The sequence below is a fragment of the Artibeus jamaicensis genome, unplaced genomic scaffold (genome assembly GCF_021234435.1).
Source record: "Artibeus jamaicensis isolate MK-2021 breed Jamaican fruit bat unplaced genomic scaffold, CSHL_Jam_final scaffold_537, whole genome shotgun sequence".
In the NCBI taxonomy this organism is placed as follows: Eukaryota; Metazoa; Chordata; class Mammalia; order Chiroptera; family Phyllostomidae; genus Artibeus; species Artibeus jamaicensis.
Genome location: NW_026522047.1, coordinates 22,092,483 through 22,115,054, shown reverse-complemented (window position 1 = coordinate 22,115,054; position 22,572 = coordinate 22,092,483). Strand labels below are relative to the sequence as shown.

Genomic DNA, 22,572 nt, shown 5'->3' with positions numbered 1-22,572 from the left:
CATATGAGGTTACAAAGCCCAAATCAACAGGAACTAGCATAAAGGACACATGGACAACAACTAAGGGGGGTGGAAAGAAAAAGGGAGGTGGGGGGCATGGGGGGTGGGCTGGGAAGGGAGTAAAAGAAAGAATACTGTAGTTGAAAAATAATTTTAAAAGTAAAAATAAAAAAAAGTCCAAATCATAGCTAACTGAACAGACTTCATTTTTTGAACAGACTCACTACAAGCATTGGAAAAGAACATTTTTGATGCCTATTTCATATCAGACACATACAATATCCACAAATAAACCTCATTTAATCTTTACCCAAGTCCCATATTGAAATATGAGGCTATCAAAGCTTGAGAGAGTTATATAATTTACCAAACAAATTCTAATGGGTTGGTCTGAGTTGAAGTTCATGTTGTCAACTGAAAAGAAGCTTCTAGAAGGTTGGACAGGGGCATATAGAAGGCATAGTGCATGAGGCTTTCAAAAGCACCTTTGACACGGGCTCTCATAATCTTCCTGTAACAGTGTAGAAAATGGGCTGGATGATAATATTCTTTGATGACACCTTAGGAGGGACATTTGTAATCACCAGAGAGTTCTCTACTCGTGGGTGACTTGCTGAAGACACAGAAGATGACACCAGGAGTGACAGCCAGGATATCAAATGACGGGACCCCTCGAAGTATAGCTCAACTTGCATTTTCTCTGTGGAGCCAGCCCCCATTTTCTTTCCAATTCTTACACTATATTCTTTAACGCTCTGCTTTGAGATCACACCAAACAATGGATGATGGAATAAAGGCTGACATGCATCGTTTTCTGTGTGTTTATCTCTTTTTCTCAAGGGGCTTGTATATTTGTAAAAGGAGGGGACCATGTTTTACAATTTTGTTTCTCCCCATGTACCTGTCATGGGTCTGAAAAAGTAGAAGCCACTTCATAAATGACAACCTGTAGGTTAATTTGGGAAATATAAATTGCCTCTTAATAACCCTGACATATGATGGCATAAAAAATTTGACTGGGGCCCTGGCTGGTGTGGCTCAGTGGATTGAGTGCCAGCCTGCGGACCCAGAGGTTGTCAGTTTGATTCCCAGTCAGGGCACATGCCTGGGTTGCACACCAGGTCAGGTCCCCAGGTGGGGGTGCATGAGAGGCAACCACACATTGATGTTTCTCTCCCTCTCTTTCTCCCTCCCTTCTGCTCTCTCAAAATAAATCAATAAAATCTTTTAAATAATTGACTGGGTAACATAACTGCTTTATAAAATGAAGCCATATTTTGGATATACAGGAGTAGACTGATGCCAATATTATTGCTATGCTCACTTCATAAAAGTTAGATGTGACACAGTCTAGGTGTCTTTGTATATGAAGAACTGCTGAATACTTTATTGGATCTCAAAAAGGAAAATTTCATTTTGTATTTCTCATTCCTTCTCTCTACTGTTTAGTGGTTACTCAGTAGTTAATCTTACCTTAAACTTCCCATCTGAAGAGAATATGCTAACCCATTTGTTATCGTAATCTGCAATAATTATATCCCCACTGGGATGCACAGCGACCCCTGTGGGCCGCTGCAGCTGCCCGGGAGAGCGTCCTCGTATGCCAAAACGACTTTTGAACTGGCCATCATTGGAAAATATCTGTAAAACAAATGACATTCATTCACATGAGAACCCGCATGGAAGAAACAGACCAGAAACTTGTCACCTGCACTACAGGGCAGAGCTTGCCAGTCCTGTTTGCACAGGAGTCCATGCACACGTTCTAGGCTTTCCTTGCACTACGCACCTCAAGTCTTAAGTAGGAAAACAGGCAACGGTACCTATGCCATCCCCACCGGTTGTTGGAGGTATACAGTTAGAGGCCATACCTGCACGCACTGGTTGTTACTGTCTGCAATTAATATCTTCCCACTTGTGGATGCAGCTACCCCTTGAAGATTTGTAAATTCTCCTTTATTTCTTCCTTTGGTACCTAAAAATAAATGATAAAATCACAAAAATTAAGCAATAGAGAATCACATGTCTCAGTTTCAGCAAGAGAATTACTCAGGCTTCCAGTGGTAACCTGAGAATGCATTGTTTTAAAATTATACTGCAAAAAAGAGGAAAAAACCAACAAGAGAACCCCCCTCCCCATGACCCATCTGCTACTAAACTCTCTTTCAGAACAATCAAGTCTTCAGTAAATCACTCCTTCAGGCAAATGCCAATCTCCTCTGGCTAAGTTGTAGCTGCATATTAATATGATTTAAATAGATTTAGATTCCACAAAGACACCAAAACAAAAACTAACTTTATAATTGAGAATTTGCAATAGGAGGGCGCCTTAGAGTTTTGCCAAAACCCTACCCTCTCACCCGGCAGCTCTTACAAGAAACCTGGACGTTTGACTTTCAGTGCATTTAACAAACCGCAAGGCCCAGCTGTTATAAACTGGCTGCTTTTCATGCACTGGACTTACTTCTGCATTATTTTCACAGATTCAGCATCTCATAGACTGTGGGTTCACAGGCTGTACTAAAATGTAAAAAATACCTTGACAGAGCACTTTCTGGATTAAATAAAGAGGAAAAGCAACAGAAAGTGAATTTAGCCAAGTAATATATTCATTTTCACTGACTTTTTCTTCAATGAGAGAGATAAGGCAGGAGAAAAAAATAGCCAAAAAATCTATGGGTTAACAGATGCCTGTTTTTGTTTCAAAAGAAGTGTTTACAACTTATTTCAATAGGACCATGTAAATAATAATGGCTGGGAACAGAATAAATTTTGCTCAGAAATAGCCGGGGAGATTAAAATTTTCATAGAGAGAGAAGGCTGTGCCTCTGCTTTATAATTTCATTTATATTCAAATGAGCAATTTGATATTTTGTTTTTAGACATCAGTTCAGGGGCTTAGGAAAGAGTAGGCAAAGATGCTCGGTTGGACCGCACAGCAGTATTATTCAGAACAAGGGAAAGAAAGACGCTGCCCGAACGTGTGCTGCTCAGTACCTGCCAATACTGGGGCAGAAGAGCAATGGGGCTCTGCTGCAAAAGGCCACACCGCCAGGAGGGGGTCCTCCAGCCTCTACCGAGCTCCCGGTGATGTGCTGGCCCAGCTCTTATTCTCTGTCCCCAGTTCACTAGAGCTGGAGTCTGTTGCCCCACATGTAAATGAAATCACAGAGCTGGAGGCACATCTGTTAGTCCACAATTGCTTATATGTTTTAAAAAGAGCTAAATGGAACAGGCATTGCCATTTTAATTTTATAATATGTATTTTTTAATCTGCTTCCTTAAGCCACATGGCTCAGTTTACAAATAGCTGGTGTAAGGTCCGATTCTAAGGAACATTAGAGCATCGTTTGTTAGAGTTGTTGATTGTCATTTTTAAAACTCTATTTGTACTTTTTAAGCACAGCAGGATCTCAGCGATTCCACTGAGGATGGAAGGAAACTGCCAGCACACTCTAACTAGAGGGACAACGAATACTCATTTTCACCAGCAGTTAAACTGGGAAAACCTCAATGTTGGGCAGAAATGCAGAACTACAGCACATCATCGTTACACTGAAATGCCCACGGTCCGAATGTTGACAGAAGGTCTTGAGACCCAAATAAAATCAACAGAAATTCCAGAAGTTAGAAATAATTTGGGATCATGCTTCACTCTTTAAGATCGTTAGTAGACTTTATTGAGTCTATAGAAAAGTGCCTCCAAAGTAGTCTAAATATATAATGAAAATTAGTTCTTACATAACAAACATAAATGTAACACAAAACACAGAGAGGACTTACAAAATCTTTTCCTGCCACTTTGATGGAAAAGATTTCACTCGATGGTAACGTTTGGCTAGTAAAGCAAGTAACTCGGGTTTTAAAAGTAATTATGAAAAACTGGGCAACAATTCCATAAGGTAATTAAACTTGTTTTCCCCAGATGTTTAACGAGCTGATGAGGCACAAAACGAATTTTTAAGTCAACAGTTCCTCTCATCTGTGTCCCTCCTGGTCACTCCCACCCACACCTCCAGGAAAATTACAGACTACAGGGAGAGGTAACAGGGCCCTGGGCTGAAATAGGGGATTAAAAACTGTAAATCCCGCCACGCTCAATTTAATGAGAAAAATGAATGTTAAGGAAACCTAGATACTTAGAATGGGATGATGCAAGTGAGCCAAACAGGAGGTCTCTCACAGGATCATCAAGCAGGTGCTTAATACACGTTTGCTGAGTGAGTACATGCCTGAATGAATCATTAATATCTGAGTAAATTACAACCCTCATTACGTCATGGGAAAATGAAAGGCTTCTTAGTATTCACAGCACTTTCATATACTTTCTCTCATGCACGCCTTACAACATCCCCCTGAGCAAATGTAAATATTACCTGCCGGTCCATTTTATGGAGGCAAAATCAAAGCTAGACATGGCAAGGGCAGTAGACACAGACGGAAGACTAAAACCCAGGTTCTCCTGACCAGGAGACTAGGAGGTTTACATTACCCTTTTCTTCCCGATACACACCGTGCTTCTTTCTAACTGGACTTGAGAACACCAGTTTTCTGAGATGAGGATAATTACCCTTTGGGATCACACAGATCGTGCTTTCTCCATTAAGTCCTTTAGAAAATTCCATCCCTTATTTCAGCTGTGGAACAGTCCCGTCTCCCTCACTGGCCTGTGAGCTCCCCTTGGGCGGGGGCCCCCTCCGCCCCCTCTCACACGGCACAGTGCCCACCTAGCGCTCAGTAAGCATCCGTGGCATTTTTCCCACTTGACATGCACAAACAGGCCCCAAGGGTGAATGCTCAAGGTGGGTGAGGGCAGGGTGCCTGTAATGACCTCAGACGTCAAACTAGTATGTCTCCTTCCTCTGAGATTCTAGGGAGAGAAGGTGGTGGTTTGCAGAGGTGAGGCAGGGGAGATGGGCATAAAAGATCCTATCTGCCTGTAAAGCCTCTGAACTCATGCCAAGTGACTTTACACACACCCATTTTATATTAAAAGAATACACACTGCTCTACAGTACAAACGAGTGGTTCTTTCCACACTTCTGATGGCCTCGCTAAGGTGTGGTGTATTAATTACATATTTTGAAACAATTCAACCATAATTCTTTCACTCCCTCCCACGTCTTCTGGCTTCCCTTTGTTCAGTGACTTTCTTTAGCAGCTGACAAGACCAGCTCGCTGGGGAAAACTAATCCCTGGGTTTCAAGGAATCACTGTCAACAGATGCTCTAAGCTGCTTCCCTCCACTCATTCAGGACTGTTTTGCAATACAATATCAGAGAAACACGATGACTCATTCACTGTGGGCACATCATTAAGTTTTCAGAGGTGGGAGGTATCAAGTAGCTCAACTTTGGAAAACCACAGTGGTTAAAGGACATTTTAGGTGAAGAGGAATCACAGTGCAATTAAAAAGGCACAGGCATGAAAATCACAGGCAGCTTGGGATCTAACAGCGTCCCAGGCAGCTCGGGCTCCTGCCCCAGCTCTCTGAGCCTCTGTTCCTTCCACAGTAAGAATAAATTAGACATTGTCCTGGAAATTCGACTGCTGAGGGCCAGGGGCTGGGAGAGGAGCTCTGATCGGCAACATTGGCCGGTTTGTAGATGTAAATGCTCCCCTCTTGGCTGATTTCAGGCTTCCAACATGAAGTCACAAAAAAGAGTTGGGAGGTGGTTTGAGAGCCACCATAGGCTGACTCCAGCCCACCACCAACTATGCTATAGTGGCTCTGTGACACCGGAGGGACATCAGGAACTGAAAGCAGAGTGTACTTGCTAAAGATTTTAAGTAAGAGGACATGTGGAAGTGGACTGCACAATGCCTGGCCCGGAGAAGGTCTGGTCCTGCCTCCTGCCTCCAGCCCCTGGCCGTTCCTCCCAGAACCGCAAGGCCTATCTCTGACATCTCACTGAAACTCATGCTTTAATGTAACTTCAGTACGTTTCAATTCCAAATTCATGTCTAGCCCCGACTTCTTTGCTGAGCTCCAAACCCACACCCAAACTGCCTACAGGACACTTCGACCTGGACGATTAAACTGAAACACACCTTTCTTCCTCTTACTTTCCTTATCTTGGTTGATAATGGCCTTATTACTTGCCTGCACAGTTCTAAGGCTCGACATGTATTATTTTCATTCTCACCAAGTGACATGTGCATTAAGATCACCCCCACCTTACAAATGAACACAGAGAGGCTGATTTTCTCTAAATCATACGGCTAATGAATAGCAGGCTGGGATTCAAAGCAGGCAATCAGGCTTTTGTGCTCTTTTCTTAGCGTGTTCTTAACTACTTAGGTTAACTGTTACTTCTATACCACCACTATGAATATGTAACTAGTATTACCTATGCTGCTTCTCTAGAATGTATGGGATACTATTCAAATTAGAGTTTACTACTCTAATTAGCTCTTTCCTGTGTTAATTCATACAATCCTCAAACCCCTAGTAGGTAGGGTTTTTTTTAAATCCCCTTTTTAGGGAGGAAACTGAGGCACTGAGAGGTTAAGCGACTTAACCAAGATCGCGCAGGTAAGAAAGTGGCAGCGTTGGGGCTGGGACTCAGGGACCAGCTCAGCATCCGCAGCCCCAGCCATCATTCACTCTGCTGCCTCACACCCTACGGCACTCAAGTCAAACAGCTAGAAGTTGGATTTGGTCACCAAGTCTTGCTCCTAAGCATCTTACAAATCTGCTCCTTCCTCTCCACGCCATAGCATCACCCTCAGTTCTGGCTCGTGTGACTCCTGCAATAGAAAGCAGTTCCTACGTCCTGGAGACCTTTCCAACACATCCTCTATGGTGCCCCCAGGCTCTCTGTAGATAAATACTAGCTCAGTGAGTCACTACATTACACCTGTTCAATGCTTCCCAATCACCCACCTATGGATGGTTCCCGAACCTCAGTGTGTACAAGCTTCACTGGAGCTTATAGAAGGCAGATTCCCCGCCCTTCCCCCAGGGGTCTTGATTCTGTAAACACATAATTTTCACCAAGCAGCCCAAGGAATTCAAGCGAACACAGTTCCAGCTCCCAATCAAGGAAACGCAGCCTCCTCTCTGCGTCTTGCTTCGCCAGATGCCCGAGGATGATGGAATTGTTTACAGTTCCTTGAACAGCTCCATCTCCCACCTTCGTACCTGCTCATCTTTGTACCTGCTTACCTTTCATCTCACACCACCCTTTTCTTCCTTCCATCAGACAGACTCTCTTTCAAAGCCACTGGTTTAGATGCTGCTCAACTCCAGGAATGTTCCTTGACTCCCCACTGCCCGTCTGGCTCCTCCTCCACCTCCCCCAGCTCCTTGCCTTGATTCATACTGAAGGGACATTTTTCCCATGTCTGTCTCCTCCTAGACTATGGTCTCCTCTAGATCAAATTTAGGTCTCTTCTAGATCAAATTTCCTTCCTCTCTTTATACCCTAACCCAGCCAAGGGTCTGGCATAGAGCTGGTGTTCAAATGGCAAAGTCACATCTAACCTGGGGCAGGATAATTGGTGAGGAAGGTGAAAATTTGAGTCAAATTTACCCCTGAAAATCTTTCATATCACTCAAAAAGTGACAGTTGGCTTTCATGAATACACAACATTAACACATGTTATTTAGGGTTGTTGAATGAACTCCTAACCCATGTATAATGAAACTATGCATCTTTAAACATGAAGTCAGTGCCACAACAGCAGAATCACGGTTGCCACATCAGACAGGTAGCTGAGTTTCCATGAATTGTGGATTACATGTGACAGGCTTTAACTCATGCACAGAAGGACTGTTCCAATCACAAATGTTCGATTATCATATACCTGATAGCCTGACTCTACAAAGAAACAAAGTTCTAAACCAAAATAACTGACAAAGGAAGTGGAACTCTTCTAATTACCGATATAAGCTCCACCCACTTGTAGCCAATGGCATACATGTGGAGAAGACAAATTCTTCAAAGGCCAGCACTGCCTGACAGTGCCTAGCAGAGCCACAGGCTTGTGAACGGCTGCCCGTTGCCTGGTCTGGGTGCCCCTGGGCCTCGAAACTGGGTGAGCGTGCAGAGCACGGTGAGCGAGAAGTGAAATCATGCAGTAGGTCATTACTTGACCCTGTTTCAAATGGGCCATGGACTTATGCAAAATAGTCTTCTGGGTATTGTTGAAGATTATAAATGATTAAAGACATCATCCCTGCCCTGAAGCAATTTATTATCTTTTTGGGAAATAAGCCCCGGGCATAAATAACAGTAATTACAGTGTCTCATACAAGAGGAAGTGGTACTGAGGGAAGAATACAACTGGGAAAGGGCTTTGTGGATGAAGGCGCCCCTTGTGAACACCCACTGGAGCTCCAGGAGCAGGGGTTCCAGCAACGCCTTGTCTGCTCCTCTGCCCTCTGGCCCACCCACATCTTCTCACAGATATGTTCCCCTAAAACATCAACCGTGTTCATGCCTCTTTCCCTTGCCTTTGCCCTTCACACTGGTCCCTCTACCTGGGATGCCATTTCCACCTGGCAACTTGGAGAAGTTGTATCCATCATTCATGTCCCATTTAAGTTCCTCCTCATTTCTGTAGCTCTCCATCACCTACTCCACCATCTGAGAGTTAGTTGGCCATAAATATGTCACTCCAAATTCCTTGAGGAGGAGACCTCATTTCTTTCATCTCTACATTCCTATCCCCTATCATAGTACCCAGCAGGCACTAAGGGCTCTAGCAATGTTTTCGAGTTATATTATTGCATAGTAACAGGCCTCTTTCAGCTAGACTCTGGGTTAGAACATAAAGTTAGAGAGGAACAGGCCAGTAGGACCTGCTTTCCTTTCTGCCCCTACATACTGGGGTGCTTAGCACCTGCTGTGGGCTGAACTATTTCCTTTGCAAAATTCATATGTGGAAGTTCCAGTTGTAGCACATAAAATAACTGTATTTGGAGATAAGATCTTTAAAGAGTGGATTGACTTAAAATGAGGCCACAAGGGTGAGGCCCTAATCCAATGTGATTGGTGTCCTTATTGTAAGAAGAGCAGGAAGCACCAGGGGTGCCCATGCACAGGAGGACAGCCATGGGAGCGCAAGGCAGCAAGAAGGCTGCCACCCGCAAGCCAGGCAGAGAGGCCTCAGAGGAAACCAACCCTGCCGCCACTTTGACCTTGGACTTTCATCCTCCAGAAATTCGAGAAAATGCATTTTGTTGTTTCAGCTACCTGGTCTGTGGCAGCCTGAACAAACTGAGATGGAATCTTTACTTCCTTAATAAATGTAGACATAGAGCTGCTTGCCAGGCCCTGCTGTAAGCACTTTACAGATGTTTGAACATTTAAACACCTGCCTGCCAGGGTCAACGAATCACTAATGCTGCATTTCTCAATGGGTAGGTGGGGACAGTGCAGATGCCCTGCTCCCTAGGGTGGGAGCTGGGAATGCAAAGTCAATGTAGTTGGAGAGGAAATACCCCCAAGAGAAATGTGTCTTTACTCAGGTGAGAGTCACAGGAGGCGATAATGGTGATTGATAGTAACAACAGTAAAATAACAGCTACCAGGAACTGAGCACTTGCTTTACACAGGTAAGTGCCGGCCACATTACGAGAGCTCTCTTTCAACCGCACAACCACCTTGGGGGTTGGTAATACTTCATTCCTTTGTTTTACAGAGGAAGAAACCATGTTAAGAAAGGGTAAGTCAGTTGCCCAGTGGGCAAAGAGAATCAGGGCCACAATCAGACTCAGGTCTGAGCCTTTCTCTACTGTGCACACCGCCCGGGCAAGGAGACCGGAGTCCTTGGCTTGGGGTGGGGGTTTCTGAATTAGAGACTGAGTTTGTTCCTAATGCAGGAGATCGGTGGACAGCAGTGAGTTAAACTGTTTGAGAAGGTAGTAGGAAAAATCTAACAACCTGAATTGCATGTGCAAAAACAATACTTTTCACTTATTTAGCTCCTCCTATATGCTGGCCACCACTCTTGAAACTGAGAACAGTTCTCAGAAGCAGACAAGTTGCCTTTTCATTTGATGGACATGGAAACTGAAGTCTAGGGAAGCTGAGAGACCTGCCCAAGTGTCACGTAAGTGGCAGAACCGGTGTGGCAGGCCTGGGAGGCTCCCAGTCCTTCGCCCACCCCAGCTCGCCCTCTCTGCTTTGGTGGGCAGTCAACAATTTCTGCACCCACACTGCACAAATGGCCAGTGGCCGTACGAGGTTTCCACGCTCTGAGCAGACAACAGACATGTCACATCACATGTGGCTTGGTCTTTACCAAGACTCAGGCTCACGTGTTGGCATGAAGCAGCTTTGCCCAGGAATGTGCCAAGGAGTTATCCACCCAAGATGTTCCCTGGGGAAAGTTCTATGGTCAGAAAAGTTTGGAAGTGCTCCCTTGCCTTGTAAACTTGTGCACCTCAGCAAATTCTACAGGCTCTGCAGTTTAAAAAAATCTGTTTCCTTCACTTAAGCCAAGCTTTCCCCCAATATACTTGAACCATAGAATTGTTTTTCTACGCATGTCAGTTAATACTCGGGGCAGCGGCCTTTTAGAGGTTCTGTGATAAGGGACTGAAGGGCGGGAAGAGAAGCAGGCTGCGTTTGATTTGGAAGCAGTAACTAAAGAGTCTTTTTATCTTAAGAATTATCACATTGTTTGTTTACATCTAGCTTGCTTTTTACCGAGAAAATAAACACCTAAAAATAACATTTAACTCAATAAATTTTTGTTTTGTATTAAAAGAAACATCAGTCTCAATAAGTATTTGTTTTACTATCAAAAAAAAAAACCTACAGACTTCCAGCCAAGATGGAGGTGTAGGTAGAAACACTGTGCCTCTTCACACAACCAAAATTAAGAACAACAAAGATTTAGAAACAAAAACACAACCAGATCAGACAGAAAACTGAACTGCATGGAAGTCAGACAACCATTCAACCAGACCGGTAAGAGGGGCAGAGAGAGGTCAAGGCAGGAAAATGCGGTGGCTGCCAGACCAAGGAGCTCAGGAGGTGTAGGGATGACCACGAACACCCATTCACAGGCAGATAAACCAGGCAAAAACAGGCAGCAAGATAGACTGTGCAACCCAGGGCCACAGCAACGGGAAATAAAGCCTAAAAGCACTGACTGAAAACATTCCTGGGGATTGAGGTGCCAGGAGAGGCTCCCAGCCTCACAGAAGAATTTGTTGGAGAGACCCACAGAGTCCTAGAATGTACACAAGCCCACCCACCGGGGAACCAGCATCAAGAAGGGCCCAATTTGCTTGTGGGAAGCGGCAAAGGGGACTGAAATCTGAGAGAGAGTGGAGCAAGTGCCATTGTTCCCTCTCTGACCCCGCCCCCATATACAGTGTCACAGCCCAGTGACTGGGTTGCCCCGCCCTGGTGAACACCTAAGGCTCTGCCCCTCATACATAACAGGCACGACCTGACCAAAAAAATATGGCTCAAACAGAAGAACAAATCAAAGCCCCAGAGCCAATACTTTTAAGTGACCAAGAGACAGACAACCTACCAGATGCACAGTTCAAAACACTGGTCAACAGGATGCTCACAGAACTGGTTGCTTTTGGTCACAAATTAGATGAAAAAATGAAGGCTACACTAAGTGAAATAAAGGAAAATGCACAGGGAACCAATAGTGATGGAAAGGAAACTGGGACTCAACTCAATGGAGAGGACCAGAAGGAAGAAAGAAACAACCAAACAGAAAAGAATGAAGAAACAAGAATTTACAAACATGAGGAGAGGCTTAGGGACCTCCAGGACATCTTTAAACGTTCCAACATCCGAATTATAGGGGTACCAGAAGGGGAAGAGGAAGAACAACCAGTGGAAAACTTATATGAACAAATAATAAAGGAGAACTTCCCCAATCTGGCAAAGGAAATAGACTTCCAGGAAATCCAGCAAGCTCAGAGAGCTCCAAAGAACTTGAACCCAAGGAGGAACACACTAAGGCACATCATCATTATATTAGCCAAGATTCAAATGAAGGAGAGAATTCTAGAAGCAACAAGAGATAAGGGGACAGTCATCTACAAAGGAGTTCCCATCAGACTGTTAGCTGATTTCTCAAAAGAGACCTTACAGGCAAGAAGGGGCTGGAAAGAGGTATTCCAAGTCATAAAAGGCAAGGACCTACACCCAAGATTGCTCTATCCAGCAAAGCTTTCATTTGGAATGGAAGGGCAGATAAAGTGCTTCTCAGATAAGGTCAAGTTTAAGGAGTTCATCATCACCAAGCCCTTATTATATGAAATGTTAAAGGGATTTATCTAAGAAAAAGAAGATTAAAAAAAAAGATGAACAGTGAAAGGACAGCACACTCACAGTTATTAACAACCACACCTAGAACAAAAGCAAACTAAGCAGACAGCTAGATCAGGAGCGGAACCATAGAAATGGAGATCACATGGAGGGTTAGCAACAGGAGAGTGGGAGGAGGAGAAGGGGGGAGAAGGTACAGAGAATAAGTAGCATAGACAGAGGGGAGGAAATAGACAGGGGGAGGGCAAGAATAGTAGGGGAAATGTAGAAGCTAAAGAACTTATGACACATGGACATGAACTAAAGGGGAGGAATGTGGGTAGGAGGGGTGTGCAGGGTGGAGGGGAATGAAGAGGGGGAATGGAACAACTGTAATAGCATAATCAGTAAAATATATTATAAAAAAGAAAGAAAACAAACAAACAAAACAAAACAAACAAAAACCACAGGCACTACATCAGAAAAGGGATGGGCTGTCTGCATACCCCAACCTCCTGGCTCACTGGGAGCCTTCTTCCTCCACCCCAACCCCATTCCATCTGCAGGGTTCCACCCTCCCTCCCACTGGGGGGCTGCTCTGCGGCCAACACGCTGGAAGTGACCCCAACTTGCAACCCACCCCTGCCCCGCCCCCAGCCCTTACAGTAGTGCAGAAGCAGTGACAAGGAGGCATCGGACCCTCTGCCCACACCACAGGGGTAGCCGGCAGATTTCAGAGAAACTGAAGGTTATCTGATAGAACAATCTCCCCGCCCTTGGGCTCGTCTGCATTACTCCAAAGGCATTCATTACCACAGGGAGGTAAAAGACTGCCAACATTCCTCTAAAATTTCCGGATTATGAGTGCTGGGACAGTTCTAATTCTCCTCCTGCTTATTTTTGGTTTCTAACTTTCTACACTGAACATGCAGCCTTGTGTTATAAAGGAGAAAGAGGAAGGGAGGGAAAAGGGGGGAACTGGGAGGAAGAAGGAGGGGGGTGGAATAAATCATAGTATCTCCAGAGAATAAGACCGCATAAGCTCACCTAATAAAATACACTGGTATGTCCCAACACCTTCAGGTAGAAGTTCTGACCTGCAATGTTCCCATTGGCAATGGTTCCCCAGGTTAGCCCCCAACCCCTCAGCCTGGTACAGCGCCGCCTCCTTACCCACTCGAAAGATCAGATCATCCTCGATGGGATTCTCTTTTCTTTTTCCAGTGCTGTACATGCTTGCGGGTCTTTTCACAGCTTTTTGCTTAACGTGCCCACTTCCCGGGGATTTCACACGCCTCTTCACGCCCTCAGTAGTGGGAGACACGTCAGCCGACCTGATCACCTTCAGCTTAAACGGGCTGCCTCGGATGTGCTGGTCGTACAGTCTCAGAGAGAGGGTGAAGTCCCCTTCCTTCTGCACCGTGTACAAAAACTCGTACGTGCCGTTTTTGTTGTCCAGGATTTCTCCGTCTGCCACGCTGCCGTCGGGCGTGCTCAGCTCCGCCGTGATGTAGGCATTGCCAGTTTTGCAGAGCTCCCCGTCTTTGTCCTTGGTTGTTATGGTAACGGACATGGGCTGCCCAATTATGGTCTGCCGCAACCCCTCGCCCGTGGCCACTGTCTCGGAGGCCACGGCGTTGGTGGTTAAGATGGTCCCGAGGTTGTGGATGGACTTCTTGAGCCCCTCAGTCTCTACGATGAAATCCAGCTGGTCGTTCTCCCGCGGGTGCAGAGGGAAGTCCTGGTCCGCCAGTTCGTTCAGCTTCTCGCTCATCTGCTTCTTCACCAGCAGCACCTCCGTTTCCGTGCCATGGTTAAGGGCTTGCGCGGTGAAGTTGCTGCAGCTCTTAATATTCTCCTGCCCCTCGAGCAGAGTATCCAGCTGCGACTGGAGGACCTGCAGAGAAAATGCACCCGGGTGAGTGCCTCCAGCAGCACCGGACTGGGGCGCGCACAGGGGCAGTGCCTTCCGTGGGTGGGCCGGAACCGGTTCTGGACCTGCCCACGCCAGTGGCTCTGGGCAAGGGATGTTTAATTTCACTGGTGAACCCAGCCCTGATGCATCGTCCCACACTGCATTCCCATTACCTCCTTTCCCTTCCGCCTCGCCCTTTCTCCCCCACACATACTTCTCGGGTCATGTGTTTTTGATAGAGTGGAGCAGAAACGTCGCCACCGAGAGCCTGGAAAACAGTCTGCGTGCTTGACATCTGAAATATTCATTATTCAGTATGTTTCCTTAATGTCCAAAGCTCCCCTGTCACCTCTTAAAGGAACAGAAACCAGAGGAATGAAAACTCTTCCACACTTGAATCTCAGAAGCTTTTCGTGCCTGCTTTTGAGATCAGACAGGCAAAGCCAAACAAAGGCTGCAGTCATGCTCACTTAGAAGCTGACTAACAGGTTGGTGCAGGTGAGAGAGCAATTAACAAACTATTAGACATTATGATTAAGGAAGGAAAACAATCCAGTTTAACCCCAAATCCTGAAAGCATTCCTTTCTATTCAACCTTGCCTTGTGTCGAAGTGTAAATGGGGACTTAAGGTCACAGAATGAGAGTTTGGCTGAGAATGGGAAGGAAGAAAATAGCTGGATATGCCGTTTAGTGAAAACTCCTGCTTACTGTGCAGCAGTGACACTTGAGGACCCCTCTGAGGCCCCTTTGCTGCTGTTGGGACACAGTAAGCAAGGACCATGCCGCGCCCCAGACATCGGGTCTCTCCCGGGATACCTGTGAGAACCGCTGGAGCCTTACTTTGTGTTTGAGGCCGTAGTTGACCTCCAGTTCCATAAGCAACACGCTCTTGCGCACGTTTAAAGTCTTCTGGAGCTCATCGAAGGTAGAGTGGATGTCGTCCACAATGCTGGCCTTCTGGTTGGTTAACTGATGAATGATTTCTGAGATGAACTGAAGAGCAGAATCTATTTCTGGGAGCCTGAGGAGAGTTGTTAGAGATCATTATTATTTAACATCAACCTAGAAGTAGTAAAAAAAACATCTATCTAAACACTATTCTCTGAAGAAAAAAAAAACACATTGTATGTGCCTGTCATCATCTTTTAAGAAGTAACAACTGAAGAACAAAAGGCATAAGATGTAACTTCAGCCTTTGAGAGAAGAGGCTTTGAGGATCTGTGCCTCTTTCAGCCGACCTCAGTCATCTGCTTCGAATAACGGGACAAAGCTTTGAAGCTCTCTGGACGCCTGTCTTTCCCTCATCCTCTAAAACTGGGCTTGCTTTCTCAATCCTGATACTACTGATATTTGGGAGGGAGAATCCTGTGTTGCAAGGGACCATGCTGTGCCTTACAGATGTTTAACAGCATCCTGTCCTTTACCAGATGCCATTAGCGCCACACACACACACACACACACACACACACACACACACACAGAGTTGTGACACTAAATTGTCCCCAGGGAATTGGGGGTGGGGAGGATGGGTGTATAACTACCCGTGGCCGTGAACCACTATTCTAAACACACAGCTGCAACTTTTTTCCCAATCACATGAAAAACTTATCCAAACTCAGAGTTCCCTGGGACGTCCTTGCAAGTTTCCACATTCTCTTCATGCATATAGAATAGCCACACTTTCTCATTACAGCTGTTAAGAGACTGATTTTCAACTGGCTACTTATTTCCTCTCTTTGGTCTTTCTCATACAGTCACGCAGCTACTCTGTTCCTTCAATGCCATGGCAGAAAAAGAGCCCAGAGGTAGCGAGACATAAGGAAAATGGAGCAATCACTGCCCGGTATCATTTTGCTGCCCGGAAGCAGAGAGGAGCCAGGCACAGGCGGCCCAACGGGCCTCTAAGGATGTCAAGAGCGGGTAAGAGAGGCTCCTCGGAAAGCCTGGATTCATGCACTCATTTCAGAGGCCGTCTGAGAGCATTTTTCTCAAGGATGCTTTATTCATAGTCATCCTAAGGCAGTAAAACAAAAATGCCACCACTCCTAACATAAGGGAGAATTTTACTAAGGGGCAGGGGACGACCATCCACTCACTGGTTTGTGATTACAGACCACGATCAAAGAATTGATTTAGGTGACATGAACCTACCATCTCGCTGAGACAAGAGACCCTGAGGCCACGCCTGACGCACAGGCGACCGGTTGGGAGCCAGGGGCAGATGTGCGCACCTTTTGTTGACAGCGTCCAGCTGGACCTGGAGTGAGGCTTTGTGCTGCTCCACCACGTCCTTGAGGGGCACCGTGGGGTGTTCCGCGTGCTCCCCCTCGGTGCACTCCCGACACATGGCGGTCTCACAAGACTGGCAGTAAAAGTCCATCACCTGTGGGTCACACGAGAACAATGCCAGGACTGGTGCCACTGAGTGAGGGCTAAGCGCATTCTGCCATCTAACTCTCCCGGCCTCCCCAGGATGTTGGCCATCGTGTGTCCAGTTTCACAGGAGAAAAGGCAGGATAAACGTTTCTGTGCCAGGTGTCAATCAGACTCCAACGCTGCTGCTCAGGTCACAAAACCAGCTTTCCTGTGACCAGTGCACTAAGGCAAAACAGGGCAGGGCTGTGGCGCTCAAACTTTTTGGTCTCAGGACCCCTTTATATTCTTCATAAGTGATCGAGGACTGCAAAGCACTTTAGTTTATGTGTTACATCTATAGATAATTATCACTTAAAAACTGAAACAGGAAAAGTTTAAATATTAATTTATTACAAGCAAGGATAAGCCCATTAAATAGTAACATGAATAATATAGTTTATAAAAATAATTATTTTGCGAAAAAAGTTATGAGAAGAATGGCATTCACCTGAAACCTATATAAGTTCATTAGCCAATGTCACCCCAATAAGTTTAATAAAAAATAATTAAATAAGTATATATAAAGCTTGTCCCTATATATAAAGGGGAAAAATAAAATAAAGAAACTGGCTCTAGTGCCTGTGCTACTCCATCCAAATTCATTAGAACTGAATCACTGGCTAGTAAAAGGCAAATCCATGGGACAATAGGTCATTCACCAGAAAAGAGATCGGCAATTCATCAAGTCTTGCCATGCTAAGGATGGTGGAGTCATATGATGCTCACACTGTCTCTTCCAGGGCATGTGAGCAGGGCAGATGTTGAAGCCCAAATAGTACAGAACCGTATAAATAATTCCCATCAGGGATGCAGACTTGTAGAAAGAATACACAGCAAAGCAGGTATGATACCCTGAGTAATGGCGCCCCAAAGATGTCCACATCCTAATTCCGGAAACCGGTTAATGTTTACCTTATATGCCAAAATGGACTTGCGAATGTGAGTAAGTTAAGGCTCTTGAGATGGACAGTTATGCTGGGTTAGCCAGCTGGGCCCCATGTAATCGCACGAGTTCTTGTAGGAGGCAGGCGGGGTGGGTCAAAGACAGTGTAGGAGGTGAGACAACAGAAACGAGAGACTAGGGTGGTCCGAGGGACAGGTCACAAGCTGAGGGGATGCAGGCAACCTCTGGAAGCTAAACCACGCAGAGAAATGGGTTCTCTATGAAGCCTCCAGAAGGACACAGCCCCTCCTGCATTTTGCTTTTAGACTTCTGAACTCCCGAACTGTAAGAGAATGCATTTGTGTTGTGTTAAGCTCCCTGGCACAGACAAATAATGAATCAAAGAAGATATCACAAGGGAACTATAAAAACACTATGAGATGAATAAAAATGAAAACACAACACACCAAAGCTTATGAGAGATGGCGCTCAGAGCAACATTTAGAACTGTAAATGCCTACATTAAAAAGAAGAAAGATCTCAAATCAATAACCTAAGCTTCTACCTTAGGGAACTAGAAAAAAGAACAAACTAAATTTAAAGAAACCAGAAGAAAGGAAATAAAGATTAGAGTGGAGATTAGGAGTAGGAAAACAATAGAATGAACAATGAAGCCAAAAGTTGGTTCTGTGTAAATAACAACAAAACTGAGAACAGAGTGATATGGACAGTTGTTACCAAGGAACTGACCTAGATACAGTGGACAAATTGTTAGAAACACAAAAACTATCAAAAGTGCCTAAAGAAGGATAAAAAATTCACATTTTTTTATCTCTTTACTTATGATAGGATAAAAAATTCACATTTTTTATCCTATCATAAGTAAAGAGAGGAATCAGTCTTCAAAAAAACTTTCAACAAAGAAAAATCCAGGACCAGATGGCTTCACTGGTGATTTCTACCAAACAAAGAATACCAATTCTTCCAAATTCTTCATAAAAGTGTGATGAGGATGTAACAATTCCTGACTCATTCTATTAGGCCAGTAATACCCTGACACCAAAGCCAAATACATCAAAAGAAAAGAAAATTATAGCCTAGTATCCCTCATGTATATATAGATGCAAAAATTCCTAGTACTAGTAAACTGAATCCAGCAGTATATTAAAAAAATTATACCATGACCAAATGAGATTTATCCCAGGAATGCAAGGGTGGTTCACATATAAAAATCAAAATATGTAATATATCACAGTAATATAATGAAGGAAAAAAATCCACAGGATCCTCTCAATTGATGCAGAAGAAGCATCTGACAATATCCAACACCATTTCATGATGAAAAAAATCAAACTAGAAATAGAAGGAAACTGCCTCAGTTGAATAAAGAGCATCTACAATATCCACAGTTCATGCCATACATACTTAAGATCAGGAACAAGACAAGAGTGTCTCTTGCCACTTCCATTCAACAATGTAATGGAAGTGCTAGCCAAAGCATTTAAGCAAGAAAAATAAATAAAATGCATGCAAATTGGAAAGGAAGGAAAGGGGTAAATAAGTGGCTGCTTCATGGGTATAGAGATTCTTTTGGGGATAATGAAAAAGTTCTAGAATTAGATAGTGGTGATGTTTGCACAGCCTTTTGAATATACTAAAAGCCACTGAATTGTACACTTCAAAATGGTTAAAATGTGAAGTCTGTGTTATGTGAATTTTACCTCCATTTAAAAAAATTTTTATTGCTTTAAAGAGACACCAGCAGACCCAAGTTATTGTCCCTGATTCAGGATGCTAAGTGTTCCTGAAATCATTTTGAAGTATCAACAGCTAGTCAGTTCTCAAATACCTGTGCTTAGGTTCTGACAGCTTTGAGCCAAGCTGAGAGTTAATCGTGTAAGGTGCGAGACTGAGCTGAGCTCATCCATCTTGAGTGAGATGATGCTGGTACTTGAGGGGGAGGGGGAGGCCAGAGGCCTGGAGGAGCTTATTGTTGGTGACAGGTCATTGCCATTTGTGTTCAGTAGGAGAGAAGATGATCCAGGACCATGTGCATTACTAACTGCTGAAATGTATAGTCAGGGCCTTGCAACCAACCCTGACGCTTCTGGAAGTGGGGACTCATTTCTGGCAGGGCATTCTGGCTGAGGATCTCTCCTTTGCATCTCTTAACATTCCTGTTAGCAAGGCCTAAGCAAGCAAAAGTAGGGTTTAATGATCATTCGCGTTCTGGGACTACAAGGCATGAGCTCAAGTGTCTGCTTTAGGTGCAAAGAACCTCTTCAATTACTGACCGCTATTCCCATTTTCTTTGTATTTGGACAATGCAGCCATGGCAGTTTAATTAGAGGACAGATTGTGTCACAGCACTTAGAGCAAATGACAGGCTTTCATCCACATGTGCTAATCAGCACCAGGCAGTTTATGGCAGCAACATCCTGCTTTATTGTTAATTACAGGGTTTTATTAACCTTCAGACGCTTGAAATGTTTTTAAAGATTTACCCACGACAATTAACTGCAGCAATTTATTTGTAATATCGTATGCATTTGGCTTGAATGTGCAATGAGGACCCTTGTTTCAAAGCAGCAGCCGTGAACTCCTACAGTCTACGATGAAACAATAGAATGATTTGAGACATGCTGCTAATTTTCCAAGGCCTCTTGCTGGCTTATAAATTTTACAATTCCAAAGAGTCACAATGACCCAGCATTGAGAAAATGCTCAAAACACACTTTCAATAGCTTCATTCTCCTTAGGGAGGATCGAACTCTTAGGTTTCATTTTTAGTGTGATCTGATCTGATGCATTTGGTAGAAAGTAAAGCTCTGACCTAAAGGATGCTTTACTTTTGCTGAAATTAGCATCTCTGGGAGAGTTTCTGCCTAGCAACCTATGGCAACCAGGAAATACATCTTTAGTAATCCTTTTCCATGTGTCTTTCAGGCACTAATGACATACTTCTCTTTCCAGAGTTTCTCTAGGATCCACAGTGCCATTTGATTTAAAAAAAAATCATAGTAATTTTAAAGAGTCAACCTCTGTTTCAGTTGGCTGCACCACTGATTACATAGGCACCCGAGCTAGACACCTGGGAGGCGTCTGACCCCACCAGTCCTCCCAGCCTATCACCTCTCACAGGGCCCACTTCTCCCATCTCCCTCTGGCCACTCTGGGCCAGGCCCCCTGGGGGATTATCCCAGTAGGCTTGCAAGTGCTTCCCCGCCCCCCCAACCCCTGGCTCATCCCCTTTCCCCTCTACTCTCCCCTCTCCCATCACATCTCTAGCAACTTTCAAATGAGCTGAATGCAAACCTTACCTGGGCGTTTCAATGCCTAACATCATTTAATAGCTCCCTATGACTTCGGACACACCCAAGTTCCCTAAAGGGGCATCCAGGGCCCTCCAAGTCACCCAGCACTTCCTAGTTCCTGGAGCTCTGAGATCGTGTAGAGAGCTCAAAAATTTGATGGGGTATTTTAATTAAGAATTTTACAGCTACTTTGATAAACTGAATGATTAATATTTTTTTCTTGTTTTGCCTGACTAGATTTTGGTGTCAGGGTTGTGAGTATATCTTAAGTGAACTGGCCATTTTTCCATCTTATGACCCAGAAGTATACACACTATGAATCATATCTGTTCTATACGGGTTTGAAGGATTTTAAATTAACTTTTGCCACTTTCTTTCAAGATTATCAGTATTACTCACTTTCTCCTGATCATCCACTTCATTCAAGACTTTCAACCTATAAGCCTTTAGCACATAGAATGGATTTATTCCTTTAAAAATCTTTTTATCTGTACTGATATCTCTTTATTAGTCCTGATTTGATTTATTTATATTTTTCTTTTACTGCTTTATCAGATGTCAAATTATTTAATTAATTTGTTTAAAACATTCAGCTTTTAGATTTATTTCACTCAATTACCTCATTATTTTTAAATTGTGTAAGTTTAATATTTTTTCTTTTGTCCCAGATATTCACTTTGTTCTCCCTAACTTTCTGAATTGAACTCTTTTTCAATAAAGAAAAATACCTAAACCTATAAAATTTCCTGAGTATAGATTTGATTTTACCTTATACATTTAATAGACGAGGCTTCCATTTTCAATATTTTGTTGTCTAATTTTCCCATTTTTTTCTTTGATTAAATAGTTGTAAGCTTTTTAAAAAGGATTTGGATTTCTTCTATTCCATGTTACTAATGTCACGTGAGTGCATGGTGGTACAGGGTCTTGGCTTACATGATCAGAAAATATAGTGATGTTTTTAATATATGACCAATTTTAACTGCTTAAATTCTCACAATCTTAATAGCTTAGTTACAGATTTTAGCATATGCCTTTTTATTTTGGGAAGTCAGATTCTCAGTTGAAAGAGTATTCTTTTCTCTGAAAGTCATCTTTTCTTTTTCATGCCCATTGATGCTATTCTTGTTCCACTCCTTTGGACAACTCAGTAAATTCAGAGCTGGTTTCGCAGCCTCTGGTCTCTGCTACTCCATCCCTCCACGATGCCCCTAAAATACTCATGTCCTGTTTAAAGGCTTTAATGCTTCCCCATTGCTAATGAAATTCAGGTCAAACATTTTCTCAATGACATTCACAGCTCTATCACCGTTTCTCCCCATCTTTCTTCCCAGGCTCATCCAGGGTTCTCCAGCTGCCTGTGGCCCCGCCCCACTACCCCACCGCCCCACCTCCATTCTCTAGCTGCACTGAGCTACAAGCTCTTCCCTGAATTCCGCAACACTCTTGCCTTTACTTACTGATGCAATCTTTTTGCTTGTCATTATTTCTCATTCTAAATGATGGCCCTTTCACCCCAAATGTAGACTAGGGTCTATAGTAGGTCTCCTACTGTACTCTAAAACTTTACTCCCCTACCAAGTCTGCTCTCCAGAGAGCTATGTGCCTGATGACACATTAAGGGGACTCGTACTTGAGAGAAATGCCGTCCCAGACCAGCGTTTAGAATGTGAGCTCCAGAGGAGACAGCCTCAGCTTTCACTAAGCGCCAGCATGAGAAATGGTCATAAGGAGAATGCTCACACTGCTTTTGAAGGCACTATTTAAAGTTCCTTTCACAAAACTTACACGGTAACTCTCCCTTGGAGTACAAT

General features: G+C 44.0%; 1 protein-coding gene across 6 annotated transcripts in view; it reads right to left on the bottom strand.

The window, feature by feature from the left end:
* Positions 1-22,572, bottom strand: part of TRIM2 (tripartite motif containing 2) — a 176,528-nt gene that overhangs the window by 16,139 nt on the left and 137,817 nt on the right. For all 6 annotated transcript variants that reach the window (XM_053658480.1, XM_053658481.1, XM_053658485.1 and 3 more), the window contains 5 exons: positions 16,378-16,529; positions 14,987-15,167; positions 13,404-14,127; positions 1,872-1,975; positions 1,474-1,641 (listed from right to left, as the gene is read on the bottom strand). In XM_053658480.1, coding sequence (XP_053514455.1) covers positions 1,474-1,641; positions 1,872-1,975; positions 13,404-14,127; positions 14,987-15,167; positions 16,378-16,529 — 1,329 coding nt within the window. The remainder of the gene's footprint in view (positions 1-1,473; positions 1,642-1,871; positions 1,976-13,403; positions 14,128-14,986; positions 15,168-16,377; positions 16,530-22,572) is intronic.